The sequence below is a fragment of the Serinus canaria genome, chromosome 2, assembly GCF_022539315.1.
Source record: "Serinus canaria isolate serCan28SL12 chromosome 2, serCan2020, whole genome shotgun sequence".
In the NCBI taxonomy this organism is placed as follows: domain Eukaryota; kingdom Metazoa; phylum Chordata; class Aves; order Passeriformes; family Fringillidae; genus Serinus; species Serinus canaria.
Genome location: NC_066315.1, coordinates 63,218,930 through 63,231,674, shown reverse-complemented (window position 1 = coordinate 63,231,674; position 12,745 = coordinate 63,218,930). Strand labels below are relative to the sequence as shown.

The 12,745-nt window shown below is 43.4% G+C and overlaps 1 protein-coding gene across 3 annotated transcripts in view; it reads right to left on the bottom strand.

The window, feature by feature from the left end:
* GMPR (guanosine monophosphate reductase) overlaps window positions 1–6,060 on the bottom strand; it is a 41,936-nt gene extending 35,876 nt beyond the window's left edge. The window contains exons 1-3 of one of the 3 annotated variants that reach the window (XM_009085673.4): window positions 5,629–6,060; window positions 1,573–1,692; window positions 857–940 (exon numbers count right to left, since the gene is read on the bottom strand). In XM_009085673.4, the coding sequence (XP_009083921.1) occupies window positions 857–940; window positions 1,573–1,692; window positions 5,629–5,715 (291 nt within the window). In that variant the 5' untranslated portion in view covers window positions 5,716–6,060. Of the gene's footprint in view, window positions 1–856; window positions 941–1,572; window positions 1,693–4,487; window positions 4,708–4,766; window positions 5,573–5,628 lie in introns of those variants that run through there. The other 2 variants (XM_050971606.1, XM_050971607.1) reach the window with 2 other exon arrangements.
* Window positions 6,061–12,745: the final 6,685 nt, after the last annotated feature.

Below are 12,745 nucleotides of genomic sequence, written 5' to 3'. Positions count from 1 at the left end.
TCCAAAGTGGCCAAAGTGCTAGGTTCACTTTCAGACAACTCTGTAATCAATAGCCTTTATAATTCTGAAATGTGCCACGGGTAAAGATACAATACTGTGGATCTTTTCCATACAGAGAAAGATCAAAAACTGCACTGAACTTTGAGCAGGAGGGAGAGATGGCCAGGCACACTTACAGCGCCTCTACTGGTACAGGGGCCTGTCAAAAGAACAGAAGAAGTCTGAATGTGAGAAAGACACTAATTAAGTCAATGTTTAAATTTATTAAACATAATGGCTGAGGCTAGGACCCTGTGAACAAGTGGGATAGCATAGCCAGAAATAGCACAAAGTGAGCTCTGGTGCAAGAAGGTAAGTGGAGGACACACAAGCTCTGACAGCTTTCAATGCTCATCCCTGCCTGGGCCCAGCACCTCTGCCCCTCCAGCCTGTAGACTCCAGATCCACTTGCACACCTGATGGCAAAGACTTTGTCGGGCCCTGGTGTGCAGGGCTAGCGTGTAGTTGGGTTATTTAAAATAATTCACATCGGTGAACTACCACAGCTCCCAACAGCAACCGAAGCACAGCACTCATACCTACTCCTAAGTATTTCCTCCTTCAGCATACTTCTCTGTTTCCATTTCAGGCAAATACAAACTTCGCTTTTTAGCATCTTAATATAAGCACTTTCATAATGGACTCATGTAGCCATTCTTTTAAATCAGGACAAGCCACTTCCCCTGATGAATTTAAGAACAGCAAATATCTTCATTCCCCAAAACCTCACTTGACAACAGCATTCCCTAGAGACTCCAGTGTATGTGAGTTCAGAACAAAGCAATAAACCATAATAATTTACAGTAGAAAAATGTACCTCAAGGCATTCTGGGTGATTGGCAGCAAACAGTTTCCATTCTTCCAGAGAATAATGCTTGTGAATTGCAGTGAACATTGCATGCTAGCAAAAAAAACAAGAGAACTGATATTAATGTCTGAGTCAGTAATTTTTCCCTCAGCTGCAAAATAAGGCATTAGAAAACCCACTTTTTAAGTATAGGCTCATCCTGCTTGGAAGATACAGTAACAGTGAATAACACACCAGACAACTACAAACAGCTCTTCAAAAGCAACTTGCCATACTTAGCCAACCTTTCAGGACAAGGTTTATGATATGTTTCATTAAGCTACTGTCAGTATTTTGAATGTGACAGAGGCTCATTAACTTAGAAAGTGCTGCAGCTCTATCCCATAACCCACACTTTCAAAACTTGTCAGCTAAATTTTTTTTTTTCTGGCATAGAGCACAAAAGGACCTCAAAAACTAAGCTCTAGAAGCTCCACCTGAAGCTGAGCTACATGCAAGATGAAGCTTCCCAGTATGGAAGCATCTCCAACAGGTATTTCCTTACATCAGGAGCCCTGTTTGTGGTAACTGTGTTGCTGTGAAAGCACACCTGCTTTTTTTTATTCTGAGTCACTGTGAGTGAAGGGTCACTGTGAGTTTTAAACTCACATTACCCTGTTCTCCAACAAATTTAGCTAAAAAACCAGCAGCTTCCAACTGTTGCAGAAATGAGAGTAGAGACTTACTTTTGCCATAACCACAGCCATTTCAAATGTTCCCACAGTGTCCATGTTTGCCACTATAATGGGAATTCCTGTGTATGTCTGCTTGGAGTTACGGAAGGTGAAGGTGCGCGTGAGGTCAACCTGCAGTGAACAGACATGCATTCTTTTGAGTAACTGATTGAAATCTTACACAAGTTTTGCCACAGATTTCAGATACAGCATGTTTAGACACAGCTTCTCCATTTTCCTCACATTTCCTGTTCCTTTTGTTCCACTGTTACATGATTTTTTTTATTTTTATGTTTTACAATTCCGCCTTCCAAACAAGAAAAAAAATTTAAAACAATGTTTTCTGCATTAAATAGAGCTCTTACTTAAGAAAAAGAATCAAAATAAAATTGAAAAATGAAAAGGAAAAAGGCAGAAGGGCTTGGAAAGAAAGGACAATGAGGACTCTGGGTTATTGTAGACAGAAGTAATCTCAGCTGTTTGTATGCTGCCTGAAAAACTTAAGTTGAAGTCCTAACTCCAAAGAAGTCAGAATTACAACTCACTCTGTCTCCAGGGCATAGAGGACTTTATCCCACTCTTTAAGGTGAATGACCATATAATAAAGTGTGCTCTTTTGGTCACAGTTACCAGCACTCTTGCCGTACAATATGAACAGTCATGCCTTGCCTTGATAAACCAAGAAGCTGCTAGTTTCTAAGTTAATGTCTTAAAACTGTATCTGCCTTCACCTTCAAAGATATTCTTCATCAGCACCTTCAAATGATCACAGTAACATCAGGCATTTTTTTCCTTACATCTGCAAAGAGTATTATCAAATTAGATCAGTTCTCACTGGCTTACCTAAGACCTTCCGACCTATGGGAAAATGCTCAAAAGGGAAAAAAAAAATACAACTCTAAGATATTAGTTTAGTCTCTAGTGAAAACAGAGGCTCTTTCAGTTTTCACTAATCCTCCCTGCAACTTTAACCCAGTAACGTTTGGAGACCTAAACTAAACTGAAATCCATCACGAGAAAGAAAACAACAGAAAAAAATACAGGATTTTTTTACCATTCAATTAAAACCCATTTTGAGCACTTCCAAATTGCAGGCTAGATTCTGATTAATATTGTGAGGGATTTATTACTGATTGGTGTAGGAGAAAGAACTTGGTGCCTAAGTGATAAACTCTGAATCAGGTTCTCCTATAAGCTTGTAAGTGAAGGGTCACTAGTGAACAAGCTAAGATCTATCTTAATGGAGACTACCCTTTCTCATATCTACTATCAGAGGTCTAATTCTCCAGCCATCATGGATGACAAAACATTCTTTAGCTGCAGCTAACATTAGAAAATCGTATGAAGAACATGGGTATGAAACAAGTATGAAAATGCAATTTACTTTACTCCCTCTTATCACAATGTATTAACTAGAACCAAGAGCAGGGGACACAAAAGTATTCCACAACCAATTCCACACAGATGCCAGCACCAGAACCATTGCCCTGTGGTTTTACAAAGGAAAAACATCTCTTTCAAAGGAACATCAGAAAGGAGAAGAATTATGTTTCCGAAAAGACACCAAAATACTGCAAAATAGACACAGGACAAAGCAAGAACTTGCCTTGTAATTTTTTTAGTTCTTCACACCTTTAAGCCTCTCCAATATCCACTAGCAATAAGACAAATACGTTGCATAAAAACCACAATCTTTGCCTGGTAAATACATTCAGTGCTTTTTCTTGTTTTATGAGAGATAAACAACAGCTACTACTCAGTTTCCCCTTTTCCATTCCACTCCTCACTTTATGGACTTTTAGGATATCCTCCACAGCTGCTTCTTCTCCATACTGAATTATCCTGGTATGTTTACGTTTTTCCTCATGTGGAAATCAGTCAACTGTTGATCATGCTGGTTGCCATTCTCTCTACCTATTTTGGCAAACTGTGCTGCTCTTGTGGACTTAATTAATTTTTTAAAAATTAAATTAACAACTTTCTACAGGAAACTTGTCTGTTGAACTTGCAATGGACAGAGTGCATGAGCAAGCCCAGCCAATGCAAGAATAGGCTATGTGAGTACCAAGACCACACAGACAGATGATGCTGTTCCCACTCCCACCCTTGCTCTGACCAATTCAAATTCAAGCATCACATTTTCTGATATCTTTTCAAAAATAGAAAGCAACCATGGAAAATGAAGACGTAAAAGGAATCAGAAACAAGTACCAACATAGCAAACCTACAGGAAGATCTGCAAACATCCCAAACTGTCTCTCTAGGAAGCTGACTTAACTCTAGTCACTGTATAAAAAGCTATCCTTGCGCAAAACGAGGCATTCACACCAGAGAAGCAGACGCTTCCTGATATAAGCTTCAAAGCAGCAGCTTGCTGGGTAGCAGGCACTGTAGTATGCTGCCTCTGTTCCTCTGCCAGAACTATTTATTTATATTCTTGTTTTGAAGCAGACTGGGGCTGTCCATTTCAGATCTGGCTCTCGCAGACTCTGTTTATCCCTGTTGCCACAGCCTCAGTGATGGTGTCCAATTTCTTAACCTTCATCGGTTTTCACTGACCCTCTCATGACACGCACTTTTCCTCATCTGCAATGTTTTAACAGTTCATCAGAGCCACCCGTTACAACCCTGCCATATCAGCTCATGTTCCTCCTATCGTTTTCCCTTCCCAACAGCCCTTCTTTCCACAGCCTGCACCCTGCTAAATATACAACACACTGCACTTGAAGGAGCCATGTGCCTGCCACTTAGTCGGTGGAGCACAGCTCCACCTGTTTGCCAGGCCGGCACAGTGAATTTTAAGGAGAGATCTGTAGGTCCCCAAACAAATGGCTTGAAAGTGCCCAGAGGCTTCATGTGCAGAAATTGCACACAATGAGGAGTTACTCGGCTGGGACACTGTTCATCATAAATTAAAAATTACTTACTAGAGATCAGCTTTCTGCTGAGGGGGCCTCTCACACCTTATGATGGCAAAGAGGTTTTGCTTAGCTGCTGCCCTCAAAATCCCTGGCCATAGGCCTATAGTAAACACAGCCTCCCTGTTTCACTTTCCCTTTCTACCTCAGTCTCTCTCTCTTACACCTCCATGTCCCCTGAAGAAAATCTTAATCCTCTTTTCATCCTCCAACACAACATAATTCCTTCTTTAGTCAAACTAAATCCTTTGTTAACCTTGGGGTTATGCGGGGTAAACGAGAAGGCACCTTCGATCCTGAGGCAGCCATCTTTTTTTGTGGATGCAATCGATCCTTACTGGATTGATTTCCCGGGGTCTTTCCCGATCGCTGATGAGAGAGAACCACAGAACTGTTCCGGCTAACAGTGGTCAGCAGGCACACAGAGCCCCAGGGGACTCCAGGGCTCTACACACGCAGGTGACACGAGGGTGAAACCCAAGAGAGAGTGAAATTCACCCATTGCCCCAGGTTTGATGTGACTTCGCTCAGTAGCCCCGATGACGGGGCACCCTGCCCTCTGAGAAGCCTTCCCCCGCGTCTTCGGGGGGTTTTTATTACAAATTTTTTTTTTTTTTTTTTTTTTTTTTTTTAAGCACATCAGTTCCTCGGTACCAGCACCGCCCACAGCCCCCGAGACTGAGGGCAACGCTGCCTGTCAGGTGTCACCACCGGCTTCTGCCGGCCCAAGCTGCGGGGCGGGTAACCGGACACCCCTGTCCCGCAGCGCTGCTGGTTCGCCGCCACCGCCCCCTCCGACAGCGGAGGTCAGGCCCCGGTCAGCACCGCAGAGGTAGCTGTTAGGAGCTAGCAATTCCCCACTGCCCCCTTATATTTCAGCTTGAGGAGCGAGGGAGGCCAGCGCGGCACCGGCCACCCCCGGCTCCCCTGGGGCCGGGGAGGGGGACACGCGGCGGACTTCGCAAACCCGGCCCCGTCCTCCCCTCCCGGGAGCAGCGGCATCCCCCCGCCACGCAAAGGGCGTCTCGATCGGAGAGGGCATTGCTGGCTAGACCGGGGAATAAAAATAAAGCGGGGGGGGGAAGGCGGGTTAAGGAAGTTAAGCGTTGAGAAGGGGGAGGAAAAGCATGCTGGGTTTGGATGCCCCCACCTCTGCTCTGCTTTTGAGGCTGCTCCTTTTAGGTCTGACCAGGACATCTTTAAAGTCCAGTTTGAGGTCTGCGTCTACCCGGGGCATCTCGCTGGGGTGGCGGGGTGCGGGGGCCGGGGTTGTCCTGGCAGCGGAGGCGGCGGCACTGGCGGACCTGCTGTGCTGACTGCACCGCCCCGCCTGCAGAGCCGAGCCGCGCCGGCCAAAGCCCGCCGGCCGCGCACCGAGCGTATTTATAGGGCGCAGGCACCGGGCCCCATCACTTTATTAGGCGAGGGCTGTTTTTAGCAGAGCCTCTACCCCGTCCCCTGCCGCAGCCACCCCCGCCTCTCCGCCGGGCAGTGTGCGGTGGGGGCAGACGGGGACGCGTCGCCCGTCCGCAACCGCCCCGTGCGGGGCGAGGCGCCGGCGGCACCGCGGCGGCTTTAAGGGCAAAGCAAGGGCAGAGGAAATGGCGCCTCCATGTGACTGAGCGGGCCCCGCCGCCGCTGGTACCGGGTGCGGGAGCCCGGCCGTGCCGGGCGGCCGCTGCGGGGCTGAACGGACATCTTGGCCTGACTCCCTCTACCTTACACCAGCCCGAGCGGGCGTTTGCGGCGTTCCCCAACGCTGTGAGGGCTGCTGCAGCGCGGCCCAAAATGCTGTCCCTCCAGGCAATGAAAAAGACAGCACTTGGTATAGCTGGGCTGCCGTGGGAATCCCACTTGCCGGGGTGCTCCGCTCCGAGCCCAAACCCGGCCCCGTCCCTGCCCGGCCTCCGGTAATCCTGAGGCAGAGCTGGGCTCCCCCTAGCACTGCAGAGCACAGCAGAGAGCCAGAGTGTGGTTTTGGCGTTAGAGACGTTGAGAAATGTGCAGCTGGTTGGTCATAGGAGAGTGGTCAGAGCACCAGCCACCTGCAGCTGCCTCGGGAATTTCCTACTTCACTGCACTTAGAGAAGCAACAGGGGGGGCTTGGGTTTGGTTGGGGATTTTTGGTTTGGGTTGGTTTTGGGTTTGTTTTTTTTTGGGGGGGGGTGTGTTTGGTTTTTTGGGGTTTGGTTTTTTTCCCCCCCAGCGTACAGGAGCTTGATTTGTGACTATTTCTTCCAATTTCAATGGTGCTAGCTACAGTTTAACACACAAGTAAAAAGCCCCTTAGAGTAGCAGGATTGCACAAGCTGAGTCCATCTACATCTGCTGCCAAAGGGATCAATGCAGGGTTACCAGATACCACATGAGATGACTTCCACAGAAGTCTTAAGCCTTAAAGTCTATTTAAATATGAAGTCAGTGGGTTGTAAGATTTGGACTTTGGAAGACATGAGCTAAGCATTTTTAGTGACTGGCAACTGAAGCCTGGGACACTTACTCAGACACATTGCAGGAGGAGGTAGTACTCCTTTATCTAAAAGTTGCATACGTCTGGTCAACACCCTGCCTCCCACAGAGCTCTTTTACACCTCTGCCTGAATGTCCCAGATGATCCAATATGACCAAGCATGAACCCAGGGCTTTACACAGAAGGCAGAGCATTTGAATGCTTGCAGTTTAGATTGTCCAGGTGGAGATGCCTTGAATCTGGGACTTTGGAACTCCAGATGATGTTCCAGGAGAGCCTTTTAGTTGTGGATATTTCCCATGGACATATTCAGGAAAAATGACTCTACAATTTGTTTGATCTGCATAACAGAGGTCATTTATTTGGTGTTTTCCCCACAATATAAAGGAACTACTGCAACATATTTTTCAGAGAGACATATGTGCCACTATTTACTGTTAAGTAATAAGAGTACTTATGAGAATGCGTCCTGTGGAAGTGGCATATCTGTAGCAGAGGACTGAGAATGGAAAAAAACAAATGCAATCTGTCTGTGCCTGGCACCAGGTCTTCCATTTGCCCTCATGGCAGGCATGTGATGCTGAGAAGAAAGAAAGAAGCCATGCATTGCACTGTGAATTCAAAAGGTCAGCACTGTTTTGAAGAGTAGGAGATAGGGGCTAGCAATGATATGTGTAAGCCACAGAGAATGCATGTCTGATGCTGTTTACAATTTCTAGTATTTTAGTCTCCACTCACAGAGCTCACAGTGCTATTTTCCTACAGATCACAGTATCTGATAATATCCATTAATTCCCCATGTACACATACCAACAGACTAGTCAGGTGTCTCAGATCAGCTTCAGTGTTTTTTAAAGTTTACAAAGTTTGAATTTCTCTAGTTTCTTACTTCAATAAATATTTTCTGTAACCAAAATTATGTTTTCTTGATAAACCACTTCTGGTTTTTTCATTGTCCTTTCTGAAGTATGGACACTAGAGGGGACATGATCATAATCACATTAATCATAGCCAGAAATTAAGATCGCCTCTTATGTATCTTTGTTATCCCTCTTTATATTACTGCCAAACACCTGCCATAATTGATCCCATATTATCTCTTCCTGCTGTGGAAAAAAAAGCTGTTCATCCAGGCTGGATACAGTTTAGTCTTCAAGTGCAAATGAGCCGTCACTGATTTCAAATTTAGGATATGTAAATGATTTGTTACTTTCCTTCAGAGGTCTTTTTTTCTCTACTTCATTGTTTTATAGTTATATTTAAAAGCAGATGGAACAATGCACTCAGAAGGGAACTGCTCAGCCACTGTAGCTGTAAAGACCAATGCCAATGTAGATTTGTAGGTCTTCTAAAAGTTTTCTAAACTTGGTGTTTTTGAGAGGAGGAAAAAGTGATCATTATAATGTGAATAGTTACTACTGTGTCTAAAGCCTCTTATCAGCTAAGATTGTTGAGCTTGTGGTTTTCCTCCTGCTATTGTAAATACTGCTATGTGTAATAGTATAAATTACTTCACAAATCTGACCTGGTAACAAAGGATGTGGAAGAGGCTGAGGTACACATTGGCATCTCCACCTTTGTGTTCCTGCTAAGATTTATCTCAGTATTCCCAGGTCCCTGAGACTCATCAGAAAATCAGGAGTGGTGAAGACACCTCCATAAGAGCAGGATCAGATTGGGAAGGCAAGTTCTGAGGACTAGAAAAAGCAAATATCAGTCCTGTCTTTGAGAAGAGTGAGAAGGAAGGAAGATCTGGGCTCGTCAGCTTCACTTCAGTGCCTGAGAAGGTAGTGGAGCAAATAATCCTGCAAATCATTTTCAAATGAATGAAGGACAAGAAAGACTAAAGCTAGTTGGCATGAATTGATAATAAAATCATGCTCATCTCACTTTCTAAGATGAAATTACTTGTTGGAGTGGATGAGTAAAAAGCAATGGATCTTGCTTATTTTTACTTAGGCTTTTGACAGATTTCAAGTAACATTTTTGAGGCAAACCGATGAGGTGTGGACTAGCTAAGAGGACATAGAAGTGGATTGAAAACTGACTGAACTTGGGGCTCAAAGGCCTGTGATTGGTGACATTAAGTAGAGCTGGAGGCCAGCTATCTGTGGTGCACCAGGTTAATTGTATACGGCACTAAAACACTTCTTTTTATCAATGCCTTGTATTTTTCTTATTTAAATAAGAACACTTCCTCAGCAACTCCTTGGTATTGAAAGAATCATTCAGTGACAACCTGAAAGTATGAGCACTCAGGAGCACCTGAAACACCTCTAGGGTGAATGCTTAATGGTGTTGTCATTATTTGTCAAGAGAAATTGTGGTCACAGCACATACACAGCTAACACAACTGAAGGCACATGCTGACTTCCTTGCTGCGGTTCCTAGGAAAATACTATAGCCTCATGAAGCTCCATACAGACAGCATGTAACATAATTACTGTGCCTGTTTAAGGAGCGTGGTGAGCACTAGCGAAAGCATAGCTCAGCTGGCAAGTGCTCCCACAAACTGTGTGTCACAACTTCCCAGCAAAATCCCATATCTGGAAAGAACAACATGCTGCAGGACATGTGTGATGAAGATCTTTCACTCTTAAGGAGAAACAGTACATTTGAGGAAAGAACCTTGTTTTTCTTATGAGAAATGTAAATCCCTTTTATTTTTCTGTTTGAGTTTGGGCCTTGTCTATGCTGAATAGCATTTCCCAGTGGATGGATCAAGAAACATAACTCAGCAAACCCTGCAAATGCAGGCAGATTTCCTTTTGTAGGGGAGATAAGGGTGTTTCTCTGAACTATCAGTATTATTACAGCATCTACATTAAGGCTCTTGCTGACCTTGACAGCCACCAGAAATGGGAGGAGTGGGGCTGACACTTCTGCTTTTCATAAGTGTGCCAAGCAGACCTCAACTACATGCATAGAGATCACTTGTTACAAAGAAATTTGTATGCCATAAGTATTTTCATTTAAATTCAAAGGTCTTAGAGGAAAAATAATCTTAGTTGCTAATCAACAGGTAAATCCCAGGCCCATACTGAAGTCAGTAGGACAACTTCTCATTCAAGGTACAGTTTACTTAGGAGTAAGTGACAGTATCCATTCCCATTTGATTTCAGCAGGTTTCAAGTGTTAATTGTAAGTAATCACAGCAATCTATAATTAATGCAACTCTGACCTTCCTTGGCTTATGAAATATGCTTAGAAAGAGTCTGTCTGTGCTGATAAATAAAGTGGACCACGCCAATCTGTCCCTGCAAGGCAAGAGACAGAGTGTGGCTCACACTATGCCATTTAGATGCCATATGTGAGCTTCAAGGGGTCTCATTCAAACTGCATATTGGAAACAGTTTGATGCCATTCCCTGAACTGTCCTCAAACTACCTGGAGGAGTGGTAGCTGTCCAGGTTGTTCAGGGGAGTGTGATTATAATTAAAGAGTGTGGACTATTGCATTGTAGAGCTTGTAGCTAGGTCCATGCGCAGGTCCAGTTTGGTTTACTATTGGATTTTACTGGCATGAAAGTGGTTTGTAGATTTTTTTAATGGTCAAAACGTGTTGTATACTATCCATTATGAACTGATACTTCTGTTCATTACAGAACTACAGTTCTACATACTGTAAAAGGCAGTGAGATTCTCTCTGTGGAAATATTAACTCCTCTCATAGGATGTAGCAGGTATTGTGTTGCTGCTACATAGCTTTACATAAGGAGCCATCCTCTCCTCAGCAGTGCCCGCTGGTGGAACAAGAGAGATGGTAATGAGCTGAAACACAGGAAATTCTATCTGAGAATTAGAAACCACTTTTTCTTCCTGTGAGGGTAGGCTACATGATCTTGAAAGGTCCCTACCAACCTCAGCCACTCTGTGATTCAGGGGTTCCATACATTACTGTGTCATTGCAGAGCATCTTCCTTTGCACAGTCTCAAGGGCCTTTAAAAAATCTGATAATTACATAGTTTATTTGGTGGTCATTTGATAGTCAAATTAGTTAATCTCATTTACATAAGGAAAAGTCATGAAGAGAAAAATTTAAGGATGAAGCCAAGTCCTATTCAAGTTACACACTGATAACTCTGATTGTGATTTTATACTGGCTTTATAGCAGTAAAAGCCACTGACTTCAGTGCACTTGTGCCTACTTAATAGCACTGCTGGGAGAAATAGGCTGGACAGTAAACTCATGAGAGACAAATGTTGATTTTGCATTAATACCACTGCTGCAAGAAGTAGGCTGAGCCCATGTTTTTGCATTTGTTTTCCTTTAAAGTTGTCATACAGCCTGGCTACTTGTCTTCACTACCTCAGGTTGAGGAGATGAAGGTTTTTTGTCTTGGCTGGACATAGACTGATTTACCAGGCTTTTCCAAAATATACTAGACCAAACAGCAATCCCAGTAAGGTAGCAAAACTGCCTTAGTAAATAATTGCATTTACAAATAAGTAAACAAAAGCAAGAATGCATAATTGCAGAAGGATTAGAGCATTGAAGAACTCAGAAAAAATAAACTTCTGGTGTTGCCTGTATACCAGCTGATTATTTTTTTTTTTGCTAGCAAATCACCTACTGTCATACAGCACATAAGAATTTTACTGTGCTACAAGCCAGACTCCGCTGGGGCTGGCCATACCCTCTCCTTCTGTCAGTGTTTGCACTCCAGCTTGGGAACAAGCTTGCACCTGAACTTCACCCATTACTTCTAGCCCAGAAACTCCCAAGAATCCATTGTCAATTCCACCTGCTCATGTAAATAGAGGGAACTACCAAATTCAAGAAGAAATTTTGCCTAAATGTTTCACCAGCAGCTGATTTTACAGTATGCAGCAGAGCAGTCACAGCACCGCTGAGGCAGTGCAAATACTAATATTGCTGTTTGCCTCCTAATTTTTAATGTAATACCTCAATCAATGTGCTGCTTTCTTCATATAAATCTGTTGCGCATGGAATTAGTGCTGTTGTAGGCTTATTCCCAAGTTTGTGTTACTCAGGACAAGGTGCTTAACACAGAAAAGAAAATAATATCTACTTCCCTTGCACTTAACACCATTGATTTGCTCAGTCTCTTGAGCATAAGTCAGACTAAAGTTCTGAAAGTCCATTTCATGCTTATGGAGAGGGGTCGGAACATTGTCTGTTCTAGTCCTGCCAGTTGTGGGTTTTTTTGGCTTGGTGCCCAAAGTCTGTTTGAATAAGCACACTGTCATTGCTGTATGAAATAAATTAAAAGCACAACATTAATTTTAAAAGCCCCCACCCATTCTATAACCAAACAGGATTTTCTTCATTTTCAGGGCTTTCCTTGACATTTTTATGTTGGGAGGAAATGTCGCTACAAATTTTAAGCTGGAGAAATGCTTCTGAACTGTGAACATCTGGTAAGGAATAGCTTTCAAATCCAATTTAATCTTTGGAAAAACTAAACGACTTTGCTGCCCTACTGCACCATCTACAGGCAGGAAAAAACCGTGCTCATGATACAAAATATTTTAACTGTTTCTAGCACTTTCTTTAATCATTGCAATTAATACATAATCCTGTAATTTTTCTTTTTTCATCTTAATTAGTATGAGAGTTTTATGCCTTTTGTGTGTAAATAACATGTGACACAACTCTAAATACCTTGTACTCTTGGGCTGGGGAGCTTTGCCTCTGCAAACCTTGTGTTAATTTGGATCTTATCATGGGGATGTAAAAAACAAGATTGGCTTGGTCCTTTATTGCAGTTTAGGCATTTAATAGGATGTAGATAAAAGCTGTTGCATTTATCAGCTGTCACACACTTTTTTCATA